The following is a 24,516-nucleotide window of genomic DNA, read 5'->3' as shown; positions in this document are numbered from 1 at the left end:
TTAACTAATCGGCTCTGGGCCAGGACACTGGGCAGCTGTACGCCCGGTTCCGCAGCCCTGGAGGAGCCGAAGCCGGAGAGGAGAGGGTCGGGTACACAGGGTGGGGAGACGCGTAGCCCCGAGCCGGGGACAAAGGTTGATCGTCAGTTTCTCCGGCCCGATCGTTTGCACCGGGTAGGATGGACTGAATGGGAGGGTGCGCGCAGCCTGTGGGGTGGCGCTGGAGAGTCCAGCTCACCTGCTGCGGCTGACCCGCCCTAACCTGGTTTCCGGAGGGCGGGGCATACGGGGCGGGGCGGGGCGATTCGGGGGCGGGGCGCGTTGGGGCGGAGCGTGCCGCCGCAGACGTCAGGGGACCCGCCGCGCGAGGCCGCGGTCCGGCGCTCTGCCCGTGGGCTCGGCCGGGGCTGCCGCCAGCGTGCGGGCCGCGCCGGGCATGTCCTAGGCGGCGGCCCCGCCCAGCGCTCGGCCGGCCGGGCGGAGTGCCGGGCTGGGTCGGGCCGCGACCAGGCGGGCGAGCCGCGGGTCTGGCGGGAGCACAGGTAGGACGCAGGAGGGGCCGCGCCGGCCCTGCGCTCACGGCGGCTGGGCCTCCAGCAAGGCACCTGCGCGCCTCAGGGCCACACGGGAGCGGGGCGGGCCTAGACAAAGGCGGCGGCGAGGAGGGCGCTGGGCGAGGGTGCCTGGCTCACCTGGCCGGGCCAGTGCCCGCCGCCGCCGATGCTGCCCAGGTCTGTGCGCGCTTGGGAGGGGCCGCCTGGCACCGACGACAAGGCCTGGCCCCGCGCATGTCTGCTCGGCCTGCCAAGCGGGTAGACCTGGGCGCCGGGTCCCCGCCCGGGCACGGCCAGAGCTGATTCAGGAGACAACGCCGCTCCCTCCCCCTCTGGGCCTGGCGCGCCCGCCCGCCTCCCGGCCTCCTCCCGACTGCCCGACTCCCCCCTCCTTCTCGGTCCCTCCTTCCGTCTGCCTTCCTTCTCTCCTTTTCCTTTTCCACCACCGTCTCCCTGCTTACCCTGCCTCCTCTGGGCCTGTCGGCGGCCGGGAGGGGACCTCGTTCTGTCTGCTCCTTTCAGCCACTGTGCTGCCCCCTGCCTTCTTCTGTTCTTCAGCATCCGCATCGCCACCTCCTCCTTCACCTTCGGGTGGTGGCTCTTCTGGCTGACGCGGCTGAGGGGACAAGTTTGGGGTGTTTATTTTTCTCCCTCCTAGCAACGATGGCCGGTCCAACCCAGCCCAAACCTCTTCCAGCAAACCCTGGCTCCGAAGCCTTTCCAAGTTGGACTGGCAGTGGCAGTGGTCACCTAATGACCAGGGTCTGGGGTTTGGCCTCCCCCTCCTTTGAGGGAGTCCCTGTGACTGCTGTCCGTGCTGAGATGGCAGCAGGTGATGTCAAGAGTGGCTGGGTGGGGCTGGGAGGCTCAATGACCCTCTGGGGCTCCCTCGACAGCCTGACACCTTTGCTGGTCGGATTGGGTCTTTCTGGGAGTTAGGGCTATGGAGACCCCCATGGGGTCTGTGTCGAGGGGGCTGCAAGGGTATTGAAATCTCACTCCTTTACTCTCTGCCCCTTTAGGAGCTAGACCCTAAGGAAGGGAGGGCGGAGTTGGGTAGGGGGTGTGTTCCTAACCACCTGGAGCTATTTTCTACTGAGGCAGGATTTTTTCCCATCTTCCTTCAGCTTCTTGATGGAGTGCTATAGGATGCTTGGTCACTTGGGCCTTCACAGATGGGCAGAGCCCCGTGTTTTTGCCTGCTGCTTACCCTGAAGGGAACTGAGACCTGGGTGAGCAGCCCTGTGTTGAGGCCTCTGGGCTGACTACTGGACATTGCAGGACAAGACCTAGGCCCTGTGATCAGTGTGACCTCTCGTGTGTGTGTGTTCATATTTCCCAGAGAGATGAGGGAAGGCCTTATATGGCTGGCTGTTCCTGCCTCAGTGATGGCTCCCACCTGACGAGCCCTGTGGAGGACCCAGAGTCTTTCTGTACTCCCTTGCCTCTCTAAGTTCAAACTCTTGCACGCTGGGGCTCTGCCTTCACCTCTGTTCCCCAGGGTGGCCGCTCCTGTCTATCCCACATTGCTGCCTTACCCCTTGATGAGTCTTCCACTTGCTTAGTTGTTCCTGCTATTTCTCAGTCTCCTGACTGCCAGCTATTTCCTTATGAAGTGTGTGTGTGAGTGAGTGTGTGTGTGTGTATTTTAAGGCACAAGGGTTCACATCCAGGGCCAGACACCCACCTACAAGCGCTATGCCACTGAGCTACACCCCTGTCACTCTACTTGTTCTTCACAATATAAGCTAGACTGTGATGCACTGGGCCCCAGGAGCTCTGGACTGCCCTCTTGGACTATTATGCCAGAACCATACCGATATGATAACAGTGTCACACAGAGCCACTGCCCAGACCCATGCTTGAGACCATGCTCTGCTCTCGAAGCTAATTTCCTGTGTGTGAATTTTCATGTTGTGCCAGGCCCTGTAGCGATGGAGCCGGTGCTGTGCTCCGAGGACTTCTTCCTCACCCCAGGATTTGAAGAGTGGCCTGCTGGGGGGAAGCAGACTCTCTGATACATCCTGGAGACTTCAGTGGGCTGGATACTCCCGAGGAACTATTTCTCAGGGTTCACTTGGACTTGTGGATCTGTCCTTGGGCAGTATGACTAGAGTCACCTAGAGAGAAAAAGGATGCAGCGTATGGAGGACAAAGCAGATGCTGAGACCTTGGCTATGAGTCTTTAAAGGAGAAGGTCTTTGCTGCCTTTGGGCATATCCAGGGGACCAAAGTCCAGGCTGGGGAGCCCCACTGTTGACCCTTTCCCTGCAGGGCCAGGCAGGCCTCCTCAGTGCCAAGATGAGCGTCACATCATGGTTCCTGGTGAGCAGCAGTGGCACCCGCCACCGGCTCCCACGCGAGCTCATCTTCGTGGGGCGTGATGAATGTGAGCTCATGTTGCAGGTGAGTGGGGGCTTCTTACATTTGGGAAGGTGGTTCGGAGACATCAAAGACAGGAAGAGACCCCTCACCACCTGGGCCCTAGACCCACAGGTGGGCATGAGCAGGGGTGTGAGGGAATGTTCACGGACCTGGGCTTTTGCTCCTTTGTGTCAGACCTGTTTCTGACAAGAAAACACTTAGTGCCAGGGCTCTGGGCAGGGTGAGAAGGTCCCCTGTGCTGATGACAGAGAAGGTATTGAGGTGGGTCATTTGTGTCCTTATTGCTTAGCCATAGGGATAGCCTGAGGGCTGTCCTGGAGGTCTTGTTCCCAAATGTGTCCAGATGTGTCACAGTGCTGGTGACCTTTTTTATGTGCCTTAACAAGATGGGTCCCTCATTGGGCTATAAAGGGTGATATGGCTGGGCCACCTAGGATTCAGAGCCTGAGTTGGGTTCTTGGGGCTTATGCATCTGGCTTGGGGACCAAGAGAGGGATGGTGTGCTGACCTGCAAGGTCCATTCTGGTTTGGGGGTACAGTGGGCTCCCTGCAGTTCTGAACTGCTTCTACTCCAGCATAGAGTATGTGATCCTAACCTCAAGCCTTGGGCTCCATGTCCTGTTATGGGACCCTTAGAAGGAAGCAAATGTCTCAATGAGCTCATCTGGTCCAGTTAAGGGGTCTGCTCAGGTACAGAGCAGCTGCCTAGTGCCCCTGGGAGTGCTGACTCCTAGATGGGTCTTGTACTTGAGTTCCCATGTACAGTAGGGCCACACCGCACACTCCTAGGAGGTGTGAGGTTCCTAAGAGTGGGCTGAGCTTGAGCTGAGCACAGACAGCTGGACAGCACCTGTCCAAGGCTAGCTCAGCCCAGTCCCTGTGCTGCTTTCTGGGTGTTTTTGTTGGAACTGGTCCCTAGCAAGATGGTGTTAAGAGGTGGTGACATAAGGGTCCTCATGCATGGGAGAGGTCTGTCTTAGGTTTCTGTTGCAATCTAAACCATCACTAAAGACAACTTGGGGAGGAAAGGGTTTGTTTCACCTTACAGTTTATACTCTATCTAAAGGAGTAACCCAGAGGCAGGAAAGATTGAAGTAGGGGCTGTGGAGGAACGCTGCTTTCTGGCTTGGATAGCTTCTGGTCTGGGTGCCCCTGCATTTCTGCGCTCCCTCGCCCTGAGGGATGTGATTATTTATGGGAGGGTGTCTCTCTTTTACCTACAGAAGCTGAAGCTTGGGAGGTCATGCAGGTATATAATGCGGAGAAGCTGAATCTCTTCTAGCACCCCTGCAGTAGACTTTGCCCCTTCCCTGCCCTGCTGGCCCTTGTCTCTCACCCTCTTGGCTGCCTGGTGACCAGCGGATTTACATACCATTTGTACCTTCCCTGACTCAGCATCTGAGCTCCCTACTGCTGCTCTGGGACCTTTCAAGTAGCCGAGGCTTGTCATCATCTGTTCCCTCTATCTACATCTCTGCCAGGGGCCACCCCCACCATTGCCGCCATTCCCTACCCTACACTGGAGCCTCCAGAGTTCTCCAGCCCCACTCCACACCATCCCTTGCTCTTTGGGGTCTAATTCTACATCCACTTTTCCTATTCGTTCTTTCCATTTCTTCTATCACAGCCCTTGCCACCCCAGCCAGCTCCTGTTCGCTTCAGCTCTTGGACAGTCTTCCTGTGGGTCCTCCCCTCTGGTGTCCACTCAGCCAGCTCCCGCTCTATGCTAGCACACACACGCATCCTTGGCCCGCCAAAGCAATGCACCCTGCTTCAAGCCCTATGTGGGGAGAAATGTGAGGAGTCGCTACTGTGTGTGGGATTGGAGGACCTAGGACTGGCCAGACCCGTCAGCATGAGTGCAGAGCAGTGAGAGGGGAGGTGTCAGCGGGGTGTAGAAAGGACCTCTGTCTGAGGAACTGGAAGGGCCACTGTAGAGAGGGGAGGCTATGGGAGGGCAGAGGGGCAGCCAGTGGAGTCGGACAGCCCCAGCAGGGTCACAGCTGCTTAAGAGAGATGTGTCTGACTTGGATCAAGTCAGACAGAGAGGCCAGATGAATCTTGTTTTGTGTTCTGGGGCAGAGCCATCAACAATAGCCACATGCCATCAATGTGCTATGCTCTCCAGGGCCTGCTGTTTATTCAACACAGTATTCCCAGTGCAGGCCTGCCTGGCACAGAGCCAGCCATTAACTACATGTTGTATCATGCAAATGTGAGCACGGGCATACACATGTGTACATACATGAGGAGTCTGCAGGTGTTTATTGTGTATGTTATGTATGACATACGTTTGTACCCCTATATGCTATTAGCTGATGTAGAACTGGCTTCTGCCTCCACCTAGTCTGTTCTTTGACTGTCCTTGGTTATGTGTGACATCCTAACCCAGAAAGCACATCCCACAGCCAAGCAGTCTCAGAGGCCCTGTGCACATAGCAAGTTCGGCCAGCTGCAGTGGGTACCTATAGCTCTGCTATGCTTATACTGGAGATGAGCTGGCAGGAAGTCATGCCCAGAGGTCTGGGTGTGACCACTGCTAGGGTCAGCACAGCCAGGACAGGGCTCTACCCATGAAGGGTGCCAGGCTTGAACTTTAGAAACCTATCATTTTAACATTTTAAGTAAGCACAGGCCGTTGACCTTCCTTTAGCATGTGCCTGGTGTTCTCTGGGCACTTCGATTGTCCACTCTCTGTCTGCAGCCAGCTCTGAGTGCTGGTCCAGAGCTTCATCTCCTGGCTGGGCATGTGGGTGCAGCTAGGTTGTAGGTTTTGGTGATAGGAGATTTCTGGTTAGGGGTGGCAAGGAAGCAACTGCATACCTACTCTCTCTAAGAGATACTTATCAGGAGGGACAGTCCTAGGAGTTGGTGGGCTTCCAAACCTACTGAGTGGGGGCTCATGGGAACCCTGTGTCAATTCAGAGGTGAGGGTAGGAGTGATACTGTGGGAAGAGAAAGGGTGGATGCATCATGAGGGCTGGAGCCAGGCTAGGTGGGAGGTAGTATGGCTAGAGCCTGTCTTGCCTGGCAGGGAAAGGGAGATGTGAGAGCCCTCAGGGCTTTGGGGCTCTGGATATGCAAGCCCAGGGGGCTCAGGAAATTACTCCGGACTGGGCAAGGTTGGATGATGGCAAGGACTGTCAGGCGAAAATGGGGAGAGACCATATTTGGATGTAGACTGAAATCTGTTGATTATAGCAGCTAGAAGAGTGCACCCCTAGGAATGGCCAGAGACATGCTGGGTGGGAATTCCAGGGAGGATCCTGGAGGGCAGAAAGGGCTGAAGTGACCAGAGCTCTTAAGCGTGAGTGGAGGAGGTGGTCATCAGGTTCAGAGTATGTGACGCTGCAGGCAAGAGGTTCTCCAGCCTGGAAGGGTCAGTTTGCAGCACATCTGTCAATCAAAGCTACCATCCCATTACTCTCAGGTCCCCAGAGCCTTCGGCTTTCTTGGACCATACCCACATCCCCACCCTTCCTGGACCTCAGCCCCCAGTCTGTGCTTCCTGAAGCAGCGGGTCTCCCTTGCCCCAGAGCCTTTGTGCTACTAGGGACCGAGAGGTGATGGCCCGTGCACAGAGCTAGGTACAGGCCAGGGTTTGGTGAGAAGGTGAAATGGCATCTGGCCTGGTCCTTGAGCTGTGCCATCCAGGGCCAGAGAAAGAAGGAGGTATCTGTGGGTGCAGCTATAGACAGAGAACTTGGACCAGCCCAAGGTGGGCCCTGGGGATGAAGCTCACCATCTCAAGGTCAACGGCACACTCTGTCAGAGACTTGTAGCTTTGGGAAGAGGTGAGCAAGACAGGCTTGGGGACATCACAGTGAGACATGGAGCAGACTGAATCTGAACCTGGATGTCCCTAGCAGAAATGTGGGCTGCTCTGAAGGAGGGAGCTAAAGGATGACAATCCCTGGACATTGTCCTCCTTGTGTCCCACTCACTTCCAGGAAGAACTGAGGGTCCTGCAGGATGAGGTGTGGTCCTTTCTTGCCCCCCAGAACCCACCTCACTACAGCCCATCATCATGGACAAGCTGGTCAGTCACCTTGGGGCTGCAGTGTTTGCTCCCCAGGTGGCAGTGGCTGTAGGGCATAGATGCTGGGCTATGGACCACCTGGAACTCCAGCTGCAGCCCTGTCTTTAGGACCTCCCCTGGTATCTCCCCTGAGGCTGGAGATAGTCTCCTCTGCCAAGCTGGATGGCTAGCAGTAGGGGTGGGCTGGGCCAGAGCCCATGACCATCCTCTCCCCTGTCTCTGCTATGTGCCTGGCCCTGGAGGGGTGCTCACCCTGAGTGGATTAATTATTGTTGGAGGCAGGACAGGATGATGGTACCTGGAAAGAAGAGGGGCTGGGCTGTAGTAGGGCAACTTGAGAGGCCCCGAGTGAGCAGCTGGAGGGGCATGTGCCCTGATTTATGAGCTGAGAAACCCACACCCTCATATGTCCTCTGTCAGCCGCGGGGTTGTCTTGCACCAAAGGCTCTCACCAGTGTGCTCTGGAGGTGGACCTTGTTTTTGGAGGCACTGCCTGGGCCATATGTTTCATCTGAGCTCAGCGGCTTCCCTGAGTTGCTTGAGTCTATTGTCCTCTCTTAGGCTGAGCTCCTCCAGGCAGGGAAGGGGGCCAGCCAGACACCACCGCTCCTAGCAGTGCAGGTCATAGTGTGGTATGGGGACGGAGACGAGCCCTGGTGCTAGGTGCTAAGATAGCCAGCCTTGTAGACTGGGTGGCGTGGACCACGCTGACAGTGCCTGAGCTGGTACCATGACCCTGTTCCAGCCTACATCTTGGGGGTAGCATCTGGTGTTCAGCCATGTGAAGAGTTGGGTGACTAACCTTGGGAAAGGTCCTGTGCAGGTTTGTGGTCAGTAAGGGTGAGACCACCTTGGAGTATAGGTACTACATTTATGTTGAAGTTAGTGCCTCAAGCCTTGCTGGGGTGGGGCAGTGGAAGCTGGATGGGGGAACCAAGTGGCAAATGAGTACTACTGGAAGTGAATGTGCCCATCACACAGGCTTTGGATGCTCCTGTGAGCTGCGCCAGGGTGCAGCCCACTGTCCCCTTTCCTTCTGGCCCAAGTGGAACTAGGCTGGCCTCCCTACCTGCCATTGGCAGGGAACAGCCTGTTTCAGATGACCAGAGGGTTTCTGTGCCCTCCCACCCTGACCTAGGAGCCAGTGCCTTGCACTGGGAACGGGGTGCTGAGGAGGATGTTTTTGGAAGGAGAGACTGATTTGGCAGAGAGGATGGAGTGGCCCTGGTACCTTGCACAGCCCTGTGGCTTTCTGTGGCAGCTAGGTGGCTTTGACTGTACACTGGGGAGCTCGGGCTTTGAGGCCTATGGGTGTTGGTATAGGCATTGACATGGGGGACCTGACCCTGGGAATGGGGCATCTGAGGACCACTGTCCATTTCCTGTAGTCCCGCAGTGTGGACAAGCAACATGCTGTCATCAACTACGACCAGGACCGTGATGAACACTGGGTGAAGGACCTGGGCAGTCTCAATGGGGTGAGTGTACTGGGTTCGTGGTCCCACCCAAACTCTGATTGCTTCCTTCCCTCCAGTTCCTCAGCTCTACAGGGCAGAGCTCTGCTGGGCTAGGGAAGTACAAAGCTAGGAAATGAGATGTGCCCAGCCCCATTGGGAGTGCGAGTCCTTCTGCTCACTGAATGTGACTAGGGAAGGAGGGCGGTTTTGACTACAGGTGAGAGGAGCTGGTAGGAGGATAGGGATGGCCTCTCTGGGGCTTCGTGTGGCTGTCCTATGTAGACATGTCATTCTACGTTTGTTAGACACTGACCTTTTCTGCTTGTGCAGTCCTGAACAGGTGTCCACAGCCACCTCAGCATGCCTTGCCTACACGGTGTAACCTGGGCCTTCAGCTCCCTGGTCTCCCTGTCAGATAATGCAGCCCTTCCTGCAGGGCCTGCCACACACTGGGCTTTGGGGGATCCCTGGGGCATCTGGCCCCAGTCCCAATCAGGGTTTTCCACCTGGGTCCCTGCAGGGTGTGTTACCTGAAAGGGGTACTCAGTTGTCCCTAGGACAGTGAGCCAGAAGTGCAGGAAGGCAAGGAGGATCTACTTAGGCCTCCTCTTCTCCTTTCTTCCCTAGACATTTGTGAATGATGTGCGCATCCCCGACCAGAAGTACATCACACTGAAGCTCAATGACGTCATCCGCTTTGGCTATGATATCCTTCTCTACTTTGCTTCCTCAGGACCAAGGCCACAGTGGCTCTGCTGTCTTAAAGCAGATTAGGGGATTTCTTAATCATAGCCGAGGCTCTCAGGCTTAGAGGTTACCTGGGACTGGGCTTCCTCTGGTATTCTGTGAGACTCCAGCCCCTGCTGCCTGTCTGCATGCTCAGCTTAAAGTTACAGAGGGTCTAAGGCGCAAACCAGCACTCTTCAGAACCCAGAGTCCTGGTTGACCTTGAATTCTAAAGCCAGGACCTTCTGTGCTCTTTAGTATGGTGGGGCATGATTGATCCTCCCCGATTAGGGCCCTTTTCCCACCTCCAGGAGTATTTGAGTCCACCTACTCACCGCTGATGACAACAGTGCTGGCCTCCATACTCCAACCACAGGCCCTTCCTGCTCCTCCTGTTCGTGTTCTCCTTAACTTACAGCTACATTCCAACATGTACGTGCTAGAGCGTGTGCAGCACCGTGTTCCGGAGGAGGCACTCAAGGTCAGTGTCAAGCAGGCCCAAGGACTAGGAAAGCCCCACGTTGGGACCTCTGGCTGTCAGGGCTCAGCCCCATAGCCTGCCATTCTCTGCTTAGACACAGCCCCCAGGTTCCAGAGCCACCCTTTGTTGGCTGCAGGTGCCATGAATCAGTGCTGCTTGGCCTGTCCTGCTGGATGGCCCGGTCCACAGATGAAAAGTAGTCATTACCCTCAGGCTTCTGTAGCCGCAGATGGTGGGGCAGCTGGGGAGGGCACAGTCACGGGGAGACTGGGTAGTTGGTCTACTGGAACAGATGAGGATTTCTGAGCCTATAAGATATGGCCTTGGACCTTCTAAGTCAGGTAGGGGATGGGATGTGGAGTCTTGGCTGGGGAGATAGCCCTTCATGCTGAGCTGGGGAGCAAGAATGTAGGTGGGGCACTGGGATCACCTAATGGAAGGCCAGGACCACTGGGAGGAGAGTGTACTACCAGTGAGCCAAGCAGAGTGGAAAGCCAGACCATACTTCTTCCTTGGGCCCTGGACCCTCTGGGTTGAGAGCACTAGGATCACATCAGTTGGAGTCTGATCCAGGCAGTTAGGGTCCAGGGGGCTATGGCAGACCAGTGTTTTTTTGTCTGTATGGGTCATGGAGGTTGAGCTCTCATGTGAACCGTCTCTCTTTACCCGGTTTCCCAAAGGAATTTGTGAAGTGAGGGGCCACATAGCTAGGCCCCTGAGTGGCTCACCTTCCCAAGGGCCTGCTTCAGGTGGGCCTGGGGGATGATGGTCTCTAAGACTCTGCTCTTGTGATCCTTGCTTGCTCTCTTCCTTCCAGAGAAGCAAACTTCAGCTCTCTCCCTAGGTCTGTGAGCTAGAGGATCCTCCACAGGCCTAGACCCCTCAGCTGCTCGCCAGATAGACTAGTCTTAGGTTCTTTCTGTTCTTTTGGAGGAGAGGCGGGGCTGCCTGGGATGTTTCCCAAGGCTGATATGCTACCCCCCACCCTGTGTGCTTGTCCACAGCATGAGAAGTACACCAGCCAGCTGCAGGTGAGTGTCAAGACCTCTGCACCCAAGAGGGGTGAGGCCCTGCCAGAACACACGCCCTACTGTGAGTCCTCACAACCCAGACCAGAGAAAGGGGACCGAAGACATGGAGCAGGTAGGTCATGGGTGTGGGGACCAGGATGGATAGGGGAGGGCAAAATGCAGAGTCACCCAACGCCTATTTCCATTTCCTGTCTCCTATTGCCCCTCTGTATACCGTCTTTGCCTGTTTTATTTCCCATGTGACTTCTCTCCCCAGCTTGCACTCCCAGCTTACAGCAAAGCTCAGTAGTCAAGGCCCAGGTCTGCTTAACCCTGGACTTGTGCCCACTTTTCTCAGGTCCTGGGAGTCTTCTCCAACAGTTGAATGATTATCAGATTGCCACCCTTGTGGTCTGCATCAGGACAGAGACAGGCAGGTCTAAATTGCCTAGACAGGATTCTGGGCCTGATTCTGCAGATCACATGGCCACTGGGGTTAGGGTGGGTAGTTGAGTGCGAGGTACATTTGGGGCCGAGTGCAAAGGTGAGCAGTGGTACGCAGGTCTCGGTGGGCATGGGATAGCATAGCATAGTAACAGGAGGTGTAAGTCCTGCCTGGGTGAGCAGTGGTACGTAGGTCTCGGTGGGCACAGGATAGCATAGCATAGTAACAGGAGGTGTAAGTCCTGCCTGGGTGTGCAGTGGTAGCTGGACAAGTATTTCCAGGAAGCCAAGGTTCGTACTCTTCCTGCATTAGGAAGGTCACCTTGCTGCCCAGCCGTGACCAACATCTGTGCTCTTGTGGGTCAGCCCATGTACCCACATGTGGTGTCGTGAACTGCTGGTACGTGGCTGGGGTGCAGGTGTGCCCTGAACAGTGAGCCATCTGCCTCTGGAGCCTGACCCATGCTTGTCTTTGGGAAGACTACTGGGAACTGGGCAGGTTTCCAGAAAGTCATCTGACCTGTTCAGAGCACCTGTCAGTGTCCAGGCTGTGCATAGACACAGCTGGTGACAATGGCTTGGAGCTGTCTCTGAGGCTATAGCAGGTGCAGTCAATTGGGCAAGTAGGTTTCTCAGTCCTACAAAGCAGACACAGCACTTCGGGAGACCCAAGATAGGCTTGGAGCCAACAGCTTAGAGAGCACTGCTCAGTGGCAAACACATACTGCTTCAAGGGCCCCTGCATACAGCACTGGGTAGAAAATGAGGTCCTTAGGCAGTGGTCAGGGCGACAAGAGGAGAGAGGAGTGGGTGATGGAATACGTCGGTGCATATGGCGTACCACATAGTGAAGCCAATCTCTGTATAAGGAATGCATGGTGATTTTGTAAGAGTCCCTTGAGGAGAAGGAGACATGTACAAAATACAAAGGCATATTCTCCATTCCACAGGGACTCTCGTTGACTGTCAGGTAACTTCAGACCCTCTTGCTGCCTGCTAGTGTGAACAGCTGGGCCGGTAACCAAGGCTCTGTTGGCTATTGGACCCAGCAGAAATCCAAAGGGCTTATGGAGATAGGACTGTTTGTAATCAGAGCCAACACCCTGCCCTGGGGCATTGGAGTTTGCTCTTGCCCAAAGAGGAGCTAAAAACCTAGATTCATGGGAGGTACCGTGTTAACCTAGACAAGGATCCAAACATTAAAATAAACTCACCAAAATGTCACACTAGCTACTCAGACAGTGGTGGTCTTCAGCTCCAGGAGCATCCATGGCAGCAGAGCCATTTCTAGAACCTTAGAAGAGGCTGGACCTGGTTTATGGACTCTTGTTGCCCTGTATACTGTAAGGCAGAGGATGCAGCCTCCTTCCCCCAGGACTATGGACTGTGGGACTGTAGGATAAGCCTTCCTTCATTACTTTGAGAGATGTTCAGGTAGGGCCAGTGGTCATCTTTGCCCATAGATGTAGAAACAGGCCTAGAGTGGTCAACAACTGGCCAGGGACTTGAGGAGCTGCAGGTCCCAGCTGGGAGGTGAGACTAGGGCCTGGTCCACAGATGGGCCCTGTTCCAGATCTTCAAGTTGGGAACCAACTGTAGCCTGAGTTCTGAACTCTGACCTACAGAGGCAGTACCTTACCGCACACCGCTGTACGGGCAGCCGTCTTGGTGGGGTGAGGATGACAGTGCCACTCCACCTGAAGACCGGCACCAGGAGGAGCCCTACCCAGGTGACTCTCAGTGCCCTGGCTAGGACTGGGTGGAAGGGTGGCAGGTGGGTTTTAAAGGGCTTGGCCTGAGGACCCCTTCCTACAGAGCGTCCCAAGGACCTGGCACAGCAAAATGGTGAATTAGAGAGCTGCCGTGCTTCTGCTGAGCCTCCAGACTACTCGTTTAGACGTGAGCCCAGCTACTTCGAGATCCCCACGAAGGAAGCCCCACAGCCACCACAGCTCCCTGAGGTGCCAACACAGGAAGTGCCCACCAAAGACCAGGAGGCAAGTGGTGGTGGGATGGCCCCTGTGGTACAGAGCCATGCCTCCTTCACCATTGAGTTTGATGACTGTAGCCCAGGCAAGGTGAAGATCAAAGACCACATCACTAAGTTCTCCCTGCGCCAGCGGCGGCCCCCCAGCAAGGAGGCCACACCTGTGGAGATGGTCTCAGCCGAAACCAAGGTGGCTGACTGGCTGGTGCAGAATGACCCAAGCTTGCTGCGCCGGGATGGCCCAGGGGATGACCGTCACAGCACCAAAAGTGATCTTCCTATCCACACCCGAACTCTCAAGGGTAAGTACCTGCTGGCACCTGGCTGTCCTGGAATTCGTTCTGTAGACCAGAGTGGCCTTAAACTCAGAGATCCGCCTGCCTCTCCCTCCTGAGTTCTGGGATTAAAGGCGTGCGCCACCACTACTTGGCTGGGCAAGTTCTTAAGCTAGGAGGTGTCGCCTGTCCTTACACGCTCACCGTATCAGTGAGGGCCCAGGTGGTTTAGCTGATTTTCATTTTCCAGTGAATTGGCCAAGAACCACCTGCCTGGTCTTGGGGGCAGTGTCTAGTGTCTTCTACATCAGCAAGCCACATGTGCTAGGTTTCCAGTGGTGCAGGACTTCCTTCCCCATGCAGTCAGTGTGGATCCATTCCCCAGTGAGGCTCCCCGCGCTGCTCACTGTATGCTGATGAGTAGGGGTTTTCTCAGGCCACAAGCATGAGGATGGCACACAGAGCGACTCAGAGGATCCTTTGGCCAAGGCTGCTTCAGTGTCTGGAGCCCCAACAGAAGCCAGTGGGGAGCAGGTGCGGCTGCAGAGGCAGATCAAGAGGGACCCCCAAGAGTTGCTGCACAACCAGCAGGCCTTTGTCATCGAGTTCTTTGATGAGGACACTCCCCGCAAGAAACGCTCGCAGTCCTTCACACACACCCCACCTGTAGAGCCCAAGGCCGACAAGCGCAGGGGCACTGGGGCTACTGACAGAGAGCGTCCTGGTGTCCTGGTCCGCACAGCAGGCAGCAGCTCAGGACCACAGAGGGCCAGCTCACTCAAGCGAGAGAAGACTGAGGAGCGGTTGGGCAACACTTCTCCCATCCCCCGTGCCTCCACGCGCCCCTTTGGCAGTGTGGGGCGCCGCTCCCGCCTGGCCCAGGACTTCATGGCCCAGTGTATGCGGGACAGTTCCCCAGCCACCAGACCTGGCCCTGAAAAGACACCTCCAGTACTGCCTGCCCCTTTGACACCCCGTGGGGCCAGCCCTGTGACCCCCTCAACCACTCCACCACCTCCCACTGACCCCCAGCTGACCAAGGCACGTAGACAGGAGGAGGATGACAGCCTTAGCGATGCAGGCACCTACACTATTGAGACAGAGGCTCAAGACAGAGAAGTAGAGGAGGCTCGAAAGATGATCGACCAGGTATGGTATATGCCATATACCCCTATGGCGGCTTGTGGGGCAGGAAGGGACTCCAGGGCTGATGATGGTCGTGTTGGGGAACTAGATGTTAGCCTGCTGCTATCAATTATGTGTCTAGTCCAGCTGGGCAAGAGGACTCAGAAGTGGGAGGGCCCCCTGATTCTGCCTCTTACCTTGTCAGAATAGGTCCTATTTCCTACCCACCATGCCCAGCAGAATAGTTGGGACCACATCTGGATAGAAGTAGAGATCCAGGCACCTCTGACCCTTGATACTGTCTTCTTTTGGCAGGTTTTTGGGGTATTTGAATCCCCTGAACTCTCTAGGGTGTCCTCAGCTACCTTCCGCCCAGTCATCAGAGGTGACAAAGATGAATCCAGTGATGGGGGTGTGGCCCAGCGGATGGCTTTGCTGCAAGAGTTTGCTTCCCGAGCACCGGGCGTTTCCCCTCAGATGGAGCAGCAGGTATGAGGCTGGGTGGTCAAGGTAGAAAAGGGCCACAGCTGCGCACCTGGGACTGAGTCCTGATAGACTGATGAAGCTGACCAGTTGGTGATAACATTGGGGTCACACAGGCCTAGGAAAAGCCACAGACCCTCCTGGCTGCTTTTGAAGAGGGTGTTGCCTCTGGCAAGTATAGTGTGAGTGTGTCTCTTCTAGTGCCTGGCCTCTGTTCTGGGATTGTGCCTCCCGTTCTGTGGATATAGTTTCTTGCCCTTCTCCCTGCAGAGTCTCTTGGTCCCAGGCTCCCCTGGAGGTCAGAAGTGGATTTCCCGATGGGCTAGCCTAGCTGACAGCTACTCAGATGCTGGCTTGGCAGGTATGTGAGCCCAGAGTTGTTGTAAAGGGTTGGGGCCATACCAAGGTAGCCTCAGGTACTGACCATAGACATAGTTTGCCTCAGCCTGTGCCTGGAAGAAGGTTGGGTCTCTGTGTGTATGTGGGGCCTGCAGGTCTGTAGCCATTCTAACTGCACTGGCCTTGTGCTTTGCAGAGGATGGTCCTGGGCGAAGAACTGGAGAGCCTGAGGGGGCCCTGCCTGTGCGCACTCGGCGACTGCTCCCTCAGTTGCCTAGTGATAGGGCTGACAGCCCTGCAGGCCTTGAAGCTGCTAGGCGGAGTGGCCCAGGTCCACCAGAGCTGGGCAGTGAGCAGACTAGTCGCCTTATAAGCCAGGAAGATCTGGACCCTGATAGCCTCAGTGATGCCAGCGGATCAGATGGTGGCCGAGGCCCAGAACCAGGCACAGAACGACAGGAGGAGTTAACATGGGCCAGGGGTCGGCGCTCACCACGGGCCCCTGGGGAACTAGCCCCCACGTCTTTTTTCATCGGTGATCAGAATGGGGAGGCGACCTTCCCCAAGAAGTCATTTGTGGCTCCTGGAGAGGTGGATGGTGCAGGACGGGTGGTCCAGACCAGCCCTTCAGCAAGGGATGGCCTTTACGTCAGTGCCAATGGGAGGATGGTGGTCCAGTTGCGCAGTGGTCGGTCCCCAGAGCCTGACCCGGCTCCACCCAAAGAGGCTCTGGCCTTTGCCCGACAAGAGAGCTTTACCAAGGAGCCAACCAGCGGCCCCCCAGCACCTGGAAAGCTCCCCCACATTTCTAGCCACCCACTCCTACAAGACTTGGCTGCAACCCGGGCCTCACGCATGGACTTCCACACTCAGGACACCCACCTGATCTTGAAGGAGACTGAGACAGCCCTGGCTGCCCTGGAGGCCCGACTACGCTCCAAGTCTGCAGATGAATGTGAGGGGGGCAGCACCCCCAGGCCTCCAGAGGACTCCCTGTCTGGGGATTCAGATGTGGACACAGCCAGCACCATTAGTTTGCTCAGTGGCAAGAATGGACCCAGCCCAACAACCCCCCAGACTCCAGGGCCGCAGAAGGAGAGCCTGCTGTCTCCACCAGCAGCAGTCGACCCAGGGGGTGCTACCCAGGGCAGTGCCCGAGATCGGCTGTCAGAGAAGCAGCATCGCCCACCAGGCCCTGCGGACTTGGGCCATGGAGAGCCATCAAGGCGCCTGGCTATGCGGCGTAGCCATGGGTCTCGAGGGTCCCTGGACTGGCCTGAAGAGGAGCGAGGCTCTGGCCTAGCCCAGCTGCCCAGTTCTAATCATGAGACCCCTGAGGCCATTGGGACAGGTCGACCAGCACCTCGCCGGAAACCAGTGGCTCCTCCACCATCCCCAGCTGCCAGGGAGGAGCAAAGCCGCAGCTCCACCACTGCTCAGAAGGTGCAGCAGGCACTGACCCGCTCCAACAGCCTGTCCACCCCAAGGCCCACCAGGGCCTCTCGACTCAGGCGGGCCCGTTTGGGGGATGCCTCGGACACCGAGGCTGTGGATGGTGAACGAGGGACTGCAGCCAACCCTGAGCCAGCGAATCGACCAGCCCCTGAGCAGGCCAAGAAACTGACACGTTTGGACATCCTGGCCATGCCCCGGAAGCGGGCTGGCTCCTTCACAGGACCCAGTGATTCTGAGACAGCCCCGGCCCGCACTGGCTTCTCTGGCCGAAGTGCTGAGCTCTACAGCACCAGTCGTAAGCCCACGATAGCCGAGGCCCGAGCTGCTGCCAGGAAGGCTGCTGCTACTGCTGCCAACACGGGCCCCCGCCAACCCTTTAGCAGGGCCCGCCCGGGCAGTGCCAGATACTCCTCCAGTGAGTGGGGTAATGGGTCGTGGGATGGTGGTTGGGCAGGATGGTCAGCAGCAGCTGAGTCCCTGAGTAAATGTGCACACACATGTGCACTGGCCAGGTGTGCACATGGCTCCTGTGTGGCAGAAGACCCTCCCCAGGGTGCCTCCCATCACCCCAGTGGCCTCAGTGCCTGGGCCTTGAGGTTGGCACTGCCACTCTTGGTATCTCTAGAGTAGTACTTCTGATGACTGTGTAGTGGCCCAAGTTGCCCACTTGTGAACCCGAAGAGGGCTCTCCCAAAGTTCTCTGCTTCCTGTCCCCTGTACTCCTGCAGCTGTGAAGCCCAGGGAAGGGTATCTATCGAGTGGGAGCCTTCCTGGCATCCTTTGAACGGCCACAGAGCCCCTGGCCTGAGAGGGCTGTGCCAGTCCACATGCACAGTGACCTGGGCCCCATCCCCTCAGCTGCGTGTGTACAGTAAGAGAGACAGACTACCGCAGTGCTGGAGCGGCTGATGTTCTGTCCATGTAGCCTCTGTCCCACCCATTGAGGAAGCTATGCCATGCCCCAGTGGATTGAGTGGATTGGTTTGGGCCAAGGTGCCTCCACCCCACCCCTTGGCTTTGCTCTTCCTGGCTGGCTGGCTCTACTTATCCCCTCTGCCTCCCAGCATCTCCTCATAGACCTCTGCCTGTTGGGCCCACTGGGTAGGGACACTGTGGCTGCCTTGATTAAGGACCTCTACTTGGCAGAAACTGCTGTCCCTAACCTGCCAACACTGCTTAGCATGCAGGCCCCATGCACCCTTCATCCAAAGTGTGTTTGCTATCAAAAGTGCTTGGGGCTCAAAACAGCCCTGAGCCAAGGAGCCTAAGATCCTACCCAGGCAGCCATACCTGAGGATGAGGCTGATTAAGACCGTAGGAACCTGGCATGGACCTCACCCCCCTCTGTGATCGCTATGCAGTACCATAGCTGGTCCTTATGTGTGTCTTACCTCATTTTCTGCCCTTTCCTGGTACCCAAGGACCAGCTCTCATCTCACCAGGCACAGGCATCTGCCCCGACTCCTCCTAGCCCCCTGGATGCTGCACTGGTCACAGGAGTGCCTAGTCCCTGACCCTGCATGTCCTCTGGGCTGGTGGTGCTTCTGCTGGAGGTCCTGGTATCAGCTATGATACAGCATATCCTTCAGCACAGGGCCCTCATCCTGAGGGACCCTGGGGCTGCCAGGGCACTGAGTGTTCTCTGTTCTGTTCTTGCCTCTGAAACCAACCCACTCACTCAAGATACAAGGCGGCGGCAGCAGGGTTCGGATTACACGTCCACCTCCGAGGAGGAGTATGGGTCCCACCACAGCTCCCCTAAACACACACGCTCCCATACCTCAACAGCCACGCAGACCCCAAGGGCCAGCAACTCTGCCAGGGCTCGTTCCCAGGCCCCCGGCCCCCGGGACACAGACGATGATGAGGAAGAGCCTGACCCTTACGGCTTCATTGTGCAGACAGCAGAGATCGCAGAGATTGCTAGGTGAGTGATCAGGCCGCAGAGTCCCCTCGGCTGAGAGCTGAGCTGGGCTCCTGACCCTGAGTAGGCATGGAGATTGGTGGGCGGTGGGTAGGTAAGGGTGGTGACCGTGAGTAGGCATGGAGATTGGTGGGTGGTGGGTTGTGAGGGGGGATGGGTAGATGGACAAATGGGTGATAAAAGTGGATGGATGAGTGAATAAGTGGGTGCAGGGATGGGTGGGTTGATCACTAGGTGGTGGCTCAGTAGATAAGTAGATAATTTGGATAGATGGATGGGTAGGTGGATGGGCGGGTGTCTGTCTAGGAGGGTAGGGAACTTTAAGTTCAACTAGCTAGTGTGACCACAGTTTGTATTCTAAATAAACTCCTCACGTGGTCATTTTCTGGGTATGTTCTGCGAGAAGTGTGCAGGCATGGATCTAGTTGAGCTATGGCCAGTGCCCTAGTGACCAGGCAGGTCCTGAAAGGTAGAGGACCCCTAGCACCTATGTGGACATCAGGTTTTGTTGAAGATGCTGAACTTGAGGGCTTTTGAGGCACTGAGAAGTGACCAGAAACAGGAGAGTGACCTGTGTGGGAATGGGGACAGTTACTGTAATCTCACAGATAGTGGCTGAGGCCATGGTGGAATGAGGGGACAGGGTAAGAGAGATGGGTTGAAGAAGCAGAAGGGGCCTCCTGAGAAGCAGCTGTGGCCTGTAGGATGATGTATGGCCCTTGGGTGAGAAGCAAAGGGACAGGGGCTCCCCAGGTCTCAGCCTAGTGTAAGGAGAAACAAGAAAAGACATGACCCTTGTGGGATTCTCAAGTTCTAGCATTCCAGACTACTGGGCCCAGGAGATGGGTACAGTGTGCCTCTGTAGAGAACGGGGCCTAACAGTGGCAACATGGGTGGAAGTGGCAGAGGGCTTGGAAATTTGGTGTCACAGGGGCCTGCTTCTGTGTTCTTGATTTCAGAGCCAAGGGACCAGTGAGGGGCCTGGGCAGCCCAGTTGGGGGACCATGAGGGTCAAGTGTGGCAGTGGCCCCGAGGCAGCTGGGGCCAGATCTCTGGCCAGGGTGCAGGTCCTAGGTAGACCCATGAGGATGCCATAGGGTACCCCGAGTCTGGTGCTGGGGGTTCAAGTGAATGGACATTGGTGGTGATGAGCCTGAAGAACATCTCAAGCAAGAGACAGGCCGTAGGACTTTAGGGGCTCAGGAGCTTGGGTAGACTCGGGCAGCACGCTCAGGGAGTTGCTGCTGCCTCCTTTGTTTTCTATCTTCTGGCTGCCCAGGAACCTCACTGGGACAAGCCTAGGACTCTTGTCAGCATAGAGATGTGTGTTCCCCCAAGGTGTGGATCAGAACTTAGCTCTCAGCCATATTGGAAGAGCCACAAGGTCCCTCTACCCATCTCTGACCCTTGGAGTCAGAAGCCCCATATGCTAGCTCTGGTGGTCTCCACCCACTCCTCCCTGCCTTCATTTCGCCGAAGTGGTACCCATACCTTCTGTGGCTGGGTTGTATCCATGCTGAGAGGGCCCAGCAGCCACCATATTTCGTTCCAGTGTGCAGGGGAAGAGACAGTTTGGGGGATTCTTGCTCACTCTTCCTGCTGATCCTTCCCCAGGCCTAGCTCTGACAGGCCCAGGCCTTTACCCAGCACTGCCTCAGACAGTGAGGTTGTGCTCCCCCTAGTTGAGTATGCATTGGGGCTTGTGGGTCCACCACCCAGAGAACCTCTAGCAGGGCTCATTTCTTACTGCCGGCACAGGCTGAGCCAGACACTGGTGAAGGATGTGGCCATTCTGGCCAGGGAGATTCATGACGTGGCAGGGGATGGGGACGCACTGGGCTCACCAGGACCTACTCGCAGCCCATCTCTTGGAAGTGTGCCCAGCACCCCTGCCTCAACCATTTCAGCCCGTGAAGAGGTGAGTCCCAGCCTTCTCAGGTGCATATGCTGAGGGGTGGGGCGAGGTTTGTCTACCAGGGTGGAGGTCTCACCTTGTGCTTCTGGACTTGAGGTGATAAGGTCCTCTGGGCTCCCTACAGAGTCCCTGAGAGCCTGTGGTGTGGGAATTAGTCCTCATGCTAACTGTCTACTTCCAAGGGAGTGGGTGTTGGGAGGGATCTTGAGCAGATGGGGCCTGGGGTTTGTTTTACCTCTTGACCATTTGGAGCAGTGGAGGGGCTCTCTCTACCCTCTGGTGGTTCCTCTGCATCAGACAGCCAATAGTGCCTAGCTGTATTCTCTGCAGCTGGTACAGCGCATTCCAGAGGCCAGCCTCAACTTCCAGAAGGTGCCGCCTGGCTCCATGAACTCTTACAACTTGGATCAGAACATGAACGACAGCCGTGAGGATGCCCTGGCCAATAAGACAAGGCCACGGAACCGTGAGGAGGCACGGTGCCCCTCCCATACTGTGTAGCTGCGGTTTGGGGCATGCACTGGACAGTGTGTCTGGATTGTAGGATGGAGGCTGGCTAGCTGGGGGGGGCTGGGGGATAGGTCTGCAGCCATACTAATGTCCAGGTTCTTCTAGGTGATCTTCGATAATCTGATGCTCAACCCCGTGTCCCAGCTGTCACATGCCATTCGTGAAAACACAGAGCATCTTGCTGAGAAGATGAAGTAAGTGAGAAGTCCCTGAGTGCAGTACCAACAGGGTTCCTTGTGCTGGACCTAGCATCAGTATCAGAATGTGCAGCCTAATAGGGCCACACGTTAGTGGCCTGTTCCTGCATGCCTACACTGCTCCCTGAGGTTGGGACCCTCTCTTCCTCTCTCCAGTCTGCATCCCTATCCCAGCCGCCCCTACCTGACTTCTTACCGTGAGCATTAGGTAGCTAGTTGTGTTCCTGCTCTGGGCTGTAGTTCCCTCTTAACTCCAGCAAGGGATGACATCAACTTTACTATGGCAAGAGAGGTCTGGGAAGGTACCATCCTGTGTTCTCTGTCTCTGTCCTTGTCCCTGCTCCCCTCCCAGGATCCTCTTCCAGAATACAGGCCGGGCGTGGGAGGACCTAGAAGCCAGAATCAACGCTGAGAATGAAGTGCCCATTCTGAAGACATCCAACAAGGTGAGAGCAGGACCCTGTCCTCGGGCCTGGCTCCCCAGCCAGGTGGCCTTGCTGAGCTGTCTGGACCATAACCATAACCTGAGTCTTGCTCCAAGTCCGTGAGGACGCTATGAGGCCCTTGCATGTTCTTACTGTAGCCTACCTTCTCTCTGTCCTTCCCAGGAAATCAGCTCCATCTTGAAGGAACTAAGACGTGTGCAGAAGCAGCTGGAAGGTGGGTGTGGCCCAGACCTAGGGCAGCAACGGCAGCCTCGGGCTTGTGTCCAGATTCTCAATGGCCTGGCGCTTTACTCTCTTCCAGTCATCAATGCCATCGTGGATCCCAGCGTGAACCTGGACCTGCTAATGGGAAACAGGGCTCCTGCAGTGTCGGTTCAGCCAGGGCTTGGGAAAGCCCGGCCAGCAGCCCAGAGCTCAGCCTCGCCTGCCTCAGTGGACACCTTGCTGCCAGCCCTGCCCCTCAGGAGCTTCCCACAACGGGCAAACTGCGGGCCCCCTGGCCTCCCGGAGCCTGCCTTTCTTCCTGATGCAGAGAGGTTCCTGATCTAACGTGTGGGACGGGCAAGGCCAGCCTTCTTCTGCGTGTGTCCTGTGCCTGCCTGTGCATATCGCAGCCCACCTGCCTGGCTGCAGGCAGTTCTCTGTGAAAACCCCATATGTGCCATAACCCCACGGACGGGTGCCCTCAGGCCCCGCCTCAGCCAGCACACCAACCACTTCATCCAGCCCATGGCTACCCCACCTTCACAGGCCTCCTAGCCTAGCCCCTGGGGCGTCCACTGCCCAGGGCCAGCCCTTGAGGCCACATATTCACCTTCTCTCCGTCACTTTTGTTTTTGTCCTTAGCTTTAAAGGAAAGGGTACTCTGCCCCATTGCAGGACTCTACCAGGCCTGACTTAGGTGCAGCTCCAGCCTGAGAGACCCTGTCTATCCCTGTGTGCTGACTTGAGGCCAGACAGAGAAAGGGGCTGGACCCTTGGGCCAGTCAGTGCCAAACACAGAAGCTGGATGGGCTTGGCATGTCCCCAAACTGTCCAGAAAGGAGGCTACTTGCTTTGTGGCTCCTGTCTTGAGTCCATGGCTGTAGCTGCTGCAGAGTCCATCAGCCTGGGCAGATGAGTGGCTCACGGAGTTGTTTGGGGCAGGAACCCCATGGCTCTAAGCCTTTGGTGCCAATACAACTGCCAAACCCACTGAGTTTGGGTACTGTCCCAGCAAGTCCTCCTGAATGGATTCATCCCAACTAGTGACCCTGGGCTTCCGTACAATGGGACTGGGTGTAGCTGGGTGGGCCAACAGCCCCTTTGGTTGTGGTGAGTGCTTTATTGGAGAGCAGAAAAAGATTTGGAAGCTCCTGGCTTTGTGATCTAAACTGTGTACCCCTGTCGTCCCAGATGCTGTGGGCACATAGTGGTAACTTCAGGAGGCCCCTGTGGCCTGGTCCTCTGTGGGCCTGGCAGGGACAGGCCCACTACTGGTTATGCTTTCTCAGGATTTGTTCGGCTGGGGCCTGCCAGGTGAGCAGAGTGTGGCTGCCCGGCTGCTGCCCTTGCTGATGTTTCTGGAGGCACTAAGCCAAAGAGCCCGTTGGCTGGGATGGGATGGGAGCGTCCCATATCAACCAGGCTGGCATGGGTGTGCTCTAGGCCCTGCTGGATGTGTGTGTGGGTGTTGCTCCTGATCAGGACCTATCTGCTGGGGGAGAAGTAGCTGCGGTGGGAGACCCAGAGCCCTCAGGGGTAGCATGGGTCTTTCTGTTTACACTTAGCTGATAGAGTGTCATGCACGGGTCCTGTGTGCCTCTGCCCAGCCCACCTGATGTTTACGTGTGTTTTAGAGCCTGCCGTTTGTCTGGAGGAGGTGCCAGCCCAGCCTGTTGGCTGCTCCCCCGCATGTCCCACACATTGCCCACAGCCTGCTCCCATAGTAAATGGCTGTCCTGCCTCCCACCCCTGGTCATCACTGTACAATTTTATTTTTAATGCACAAATTGGTGTTCCTCCTCACATTTAGTTCCTTCATCCCTCCAGCCTTCGACCTGGCGTTGGTATCCTAATTGCCTGGCTTCTTGAAGGTATCTCTGTACATTGTTCTCAGGTGGTCTTGTGGATGTCTTTCAGAAAATGGTTATTTTATATGATTTGTCATGAAATCCGTTCTAATAAATCATTCTTCCACGTGGCAGCACACCAGCGTCTGCCACCTTAGCTCTCTGGGGATATGGTGTTGGGGTGGCTACGTTGCCTTGGCTCAAGGAGTCTCTGTGAGCTCAAGACACTAATAGCAGCAGGTGTGGTAGCATGCGCTTTTGATCTGAGAACTTAGTAGGCAGTGACCTCTGTCAGTCTGAGAGCAGCCAGAGCTGCACAGAAAGACTCGTATGTATGTATATGTGTGTATGTGTGTATGTGTATGTATATGTGTGTATGTATGTATATGTGTGTATGTGTGTGTATGTATGTGTGTATGTGTGTGTGTGTATATGTGTGTATGTATGTGTATGTATGTATAGGTGTGTATGTGTGTATATGTGTGTATGCATTTTAAAAACTTATCCTTTCATATAATAATTCCTACTGCAACCTCCCCCCACTCCTCCCATTACCCCCCTCCCACCTGCCTTCTCCCCCAGATCCACTGCTCCTCCATTTCCCTTCAGAATAGAGCAAGCTTCCCAGGGATATCAACCAAACATGACATAACAAGATGCAATAAGACTAGGCACAAACCCTTATATCAAGGCTGGACCAGGCAACCAGGTAG

At 56.3% G+C, this 24,516-nt stretch overlaps 1 protein-coding gene across 3 annotated transcripts; it reads left to right on the top strand.

The window, feature by feature from the left end:
- The first annotated feature begins 338 nt into the window (after window positions 1-338).
- Cep170b (centrosomal protein 170B) lies at window positions 339-23,937 on the top strand. Of its 3 annotated transcripts, none has more exons than XM_075948295.1 (19): window positions 339-542; window positions 2,829-2,960; window positions 8,367-8,456; window positions 9,063-9,143; window positions 9,586-9,642; window positions 10,647-10,785; window positions 12,722-12,826; window positions 12,912-13,385; window positions 13,795-14,507; window positions 14,799-14,972; window positions 15,237-15,327; window positions 15,502-17,175; window positions 18,549-18,687; window positions 20,443-20,602; window positions 20,930-21,073; window positions 21,215-21,303; window positions 21,659-21,752; window positions 21,915-21,966; window positions 22,054-23,937. In XM_075948295.1, the coding sequence occupies exons 2-19, from the start codon at window positions 2,856-2,858 to the stop codon at window positions 22,299-22,301; spliced, it is 4,629 nt and encodes a 1,542-aa protein (XP_075804410.1). In that variant the 5' UTR covers window positions 339-542; window positions 2,829-2,855; the 3' UTR covers window positions 22,302-23,937. The 3 variants fall into 3 exon arrangements, with proteins under 3 accessions (XP_075804410.1, XP_075804411.1, XP_075804409.1); XM_075948294.1 differs by having other exon boundaries at window positions 340-542; window positions 18,444-18,687; XM_075948296.1 differs by lacking the exon at window positions 20,930-21,073 and having other exon boundaries at window positions 18,444-18,687.
- The last annotated feature ends 579 nt before the right edge of the window (window positions 23,938-24,516 follow it).

Source organism: Microtus pennsylvanicus, chromosome 14, assembly GCF_037038515.1.
Source record: "Microtus pennsylvanicus isolate mMicPen1 chromosome 14, mMicPen1.hap1, whole genome shotgun sequence".
NCBI lineage: Eukaryota > Metazoa > Chordata > Mammalia > Rodentia > Cricetidae > Microtus > Microtus pennsylvanicus.
This window is presented reverse-complemented; position numbering and strand designations above follow the sequence as displayed.

Bases quoted from the DNA above. Each gene is read 5' to 3' on its own strand.
- Cep170b (XM_075948294.1), top strand. From the start codon at position 2,856: ATGAGCGTCACATCATGGTTCCTGGTGAGCAGCAGTGGCACCCGCCAC. The intron at 9,643-10,646 runs GTCAGTGTCAAG...GCTTGTCCACAG, and splicing joins TTCCGGAGGAGGCACTCAAG to CATGAGAAGTACACCAGCCA. The intron at 21,753-21,914 runs GTGAGAGCAGGA...TGTCCTTCCCAG, and splicing joins TTCTGAAGACATCCAACAAG to GAAATCAGCTCCATCTTGAA.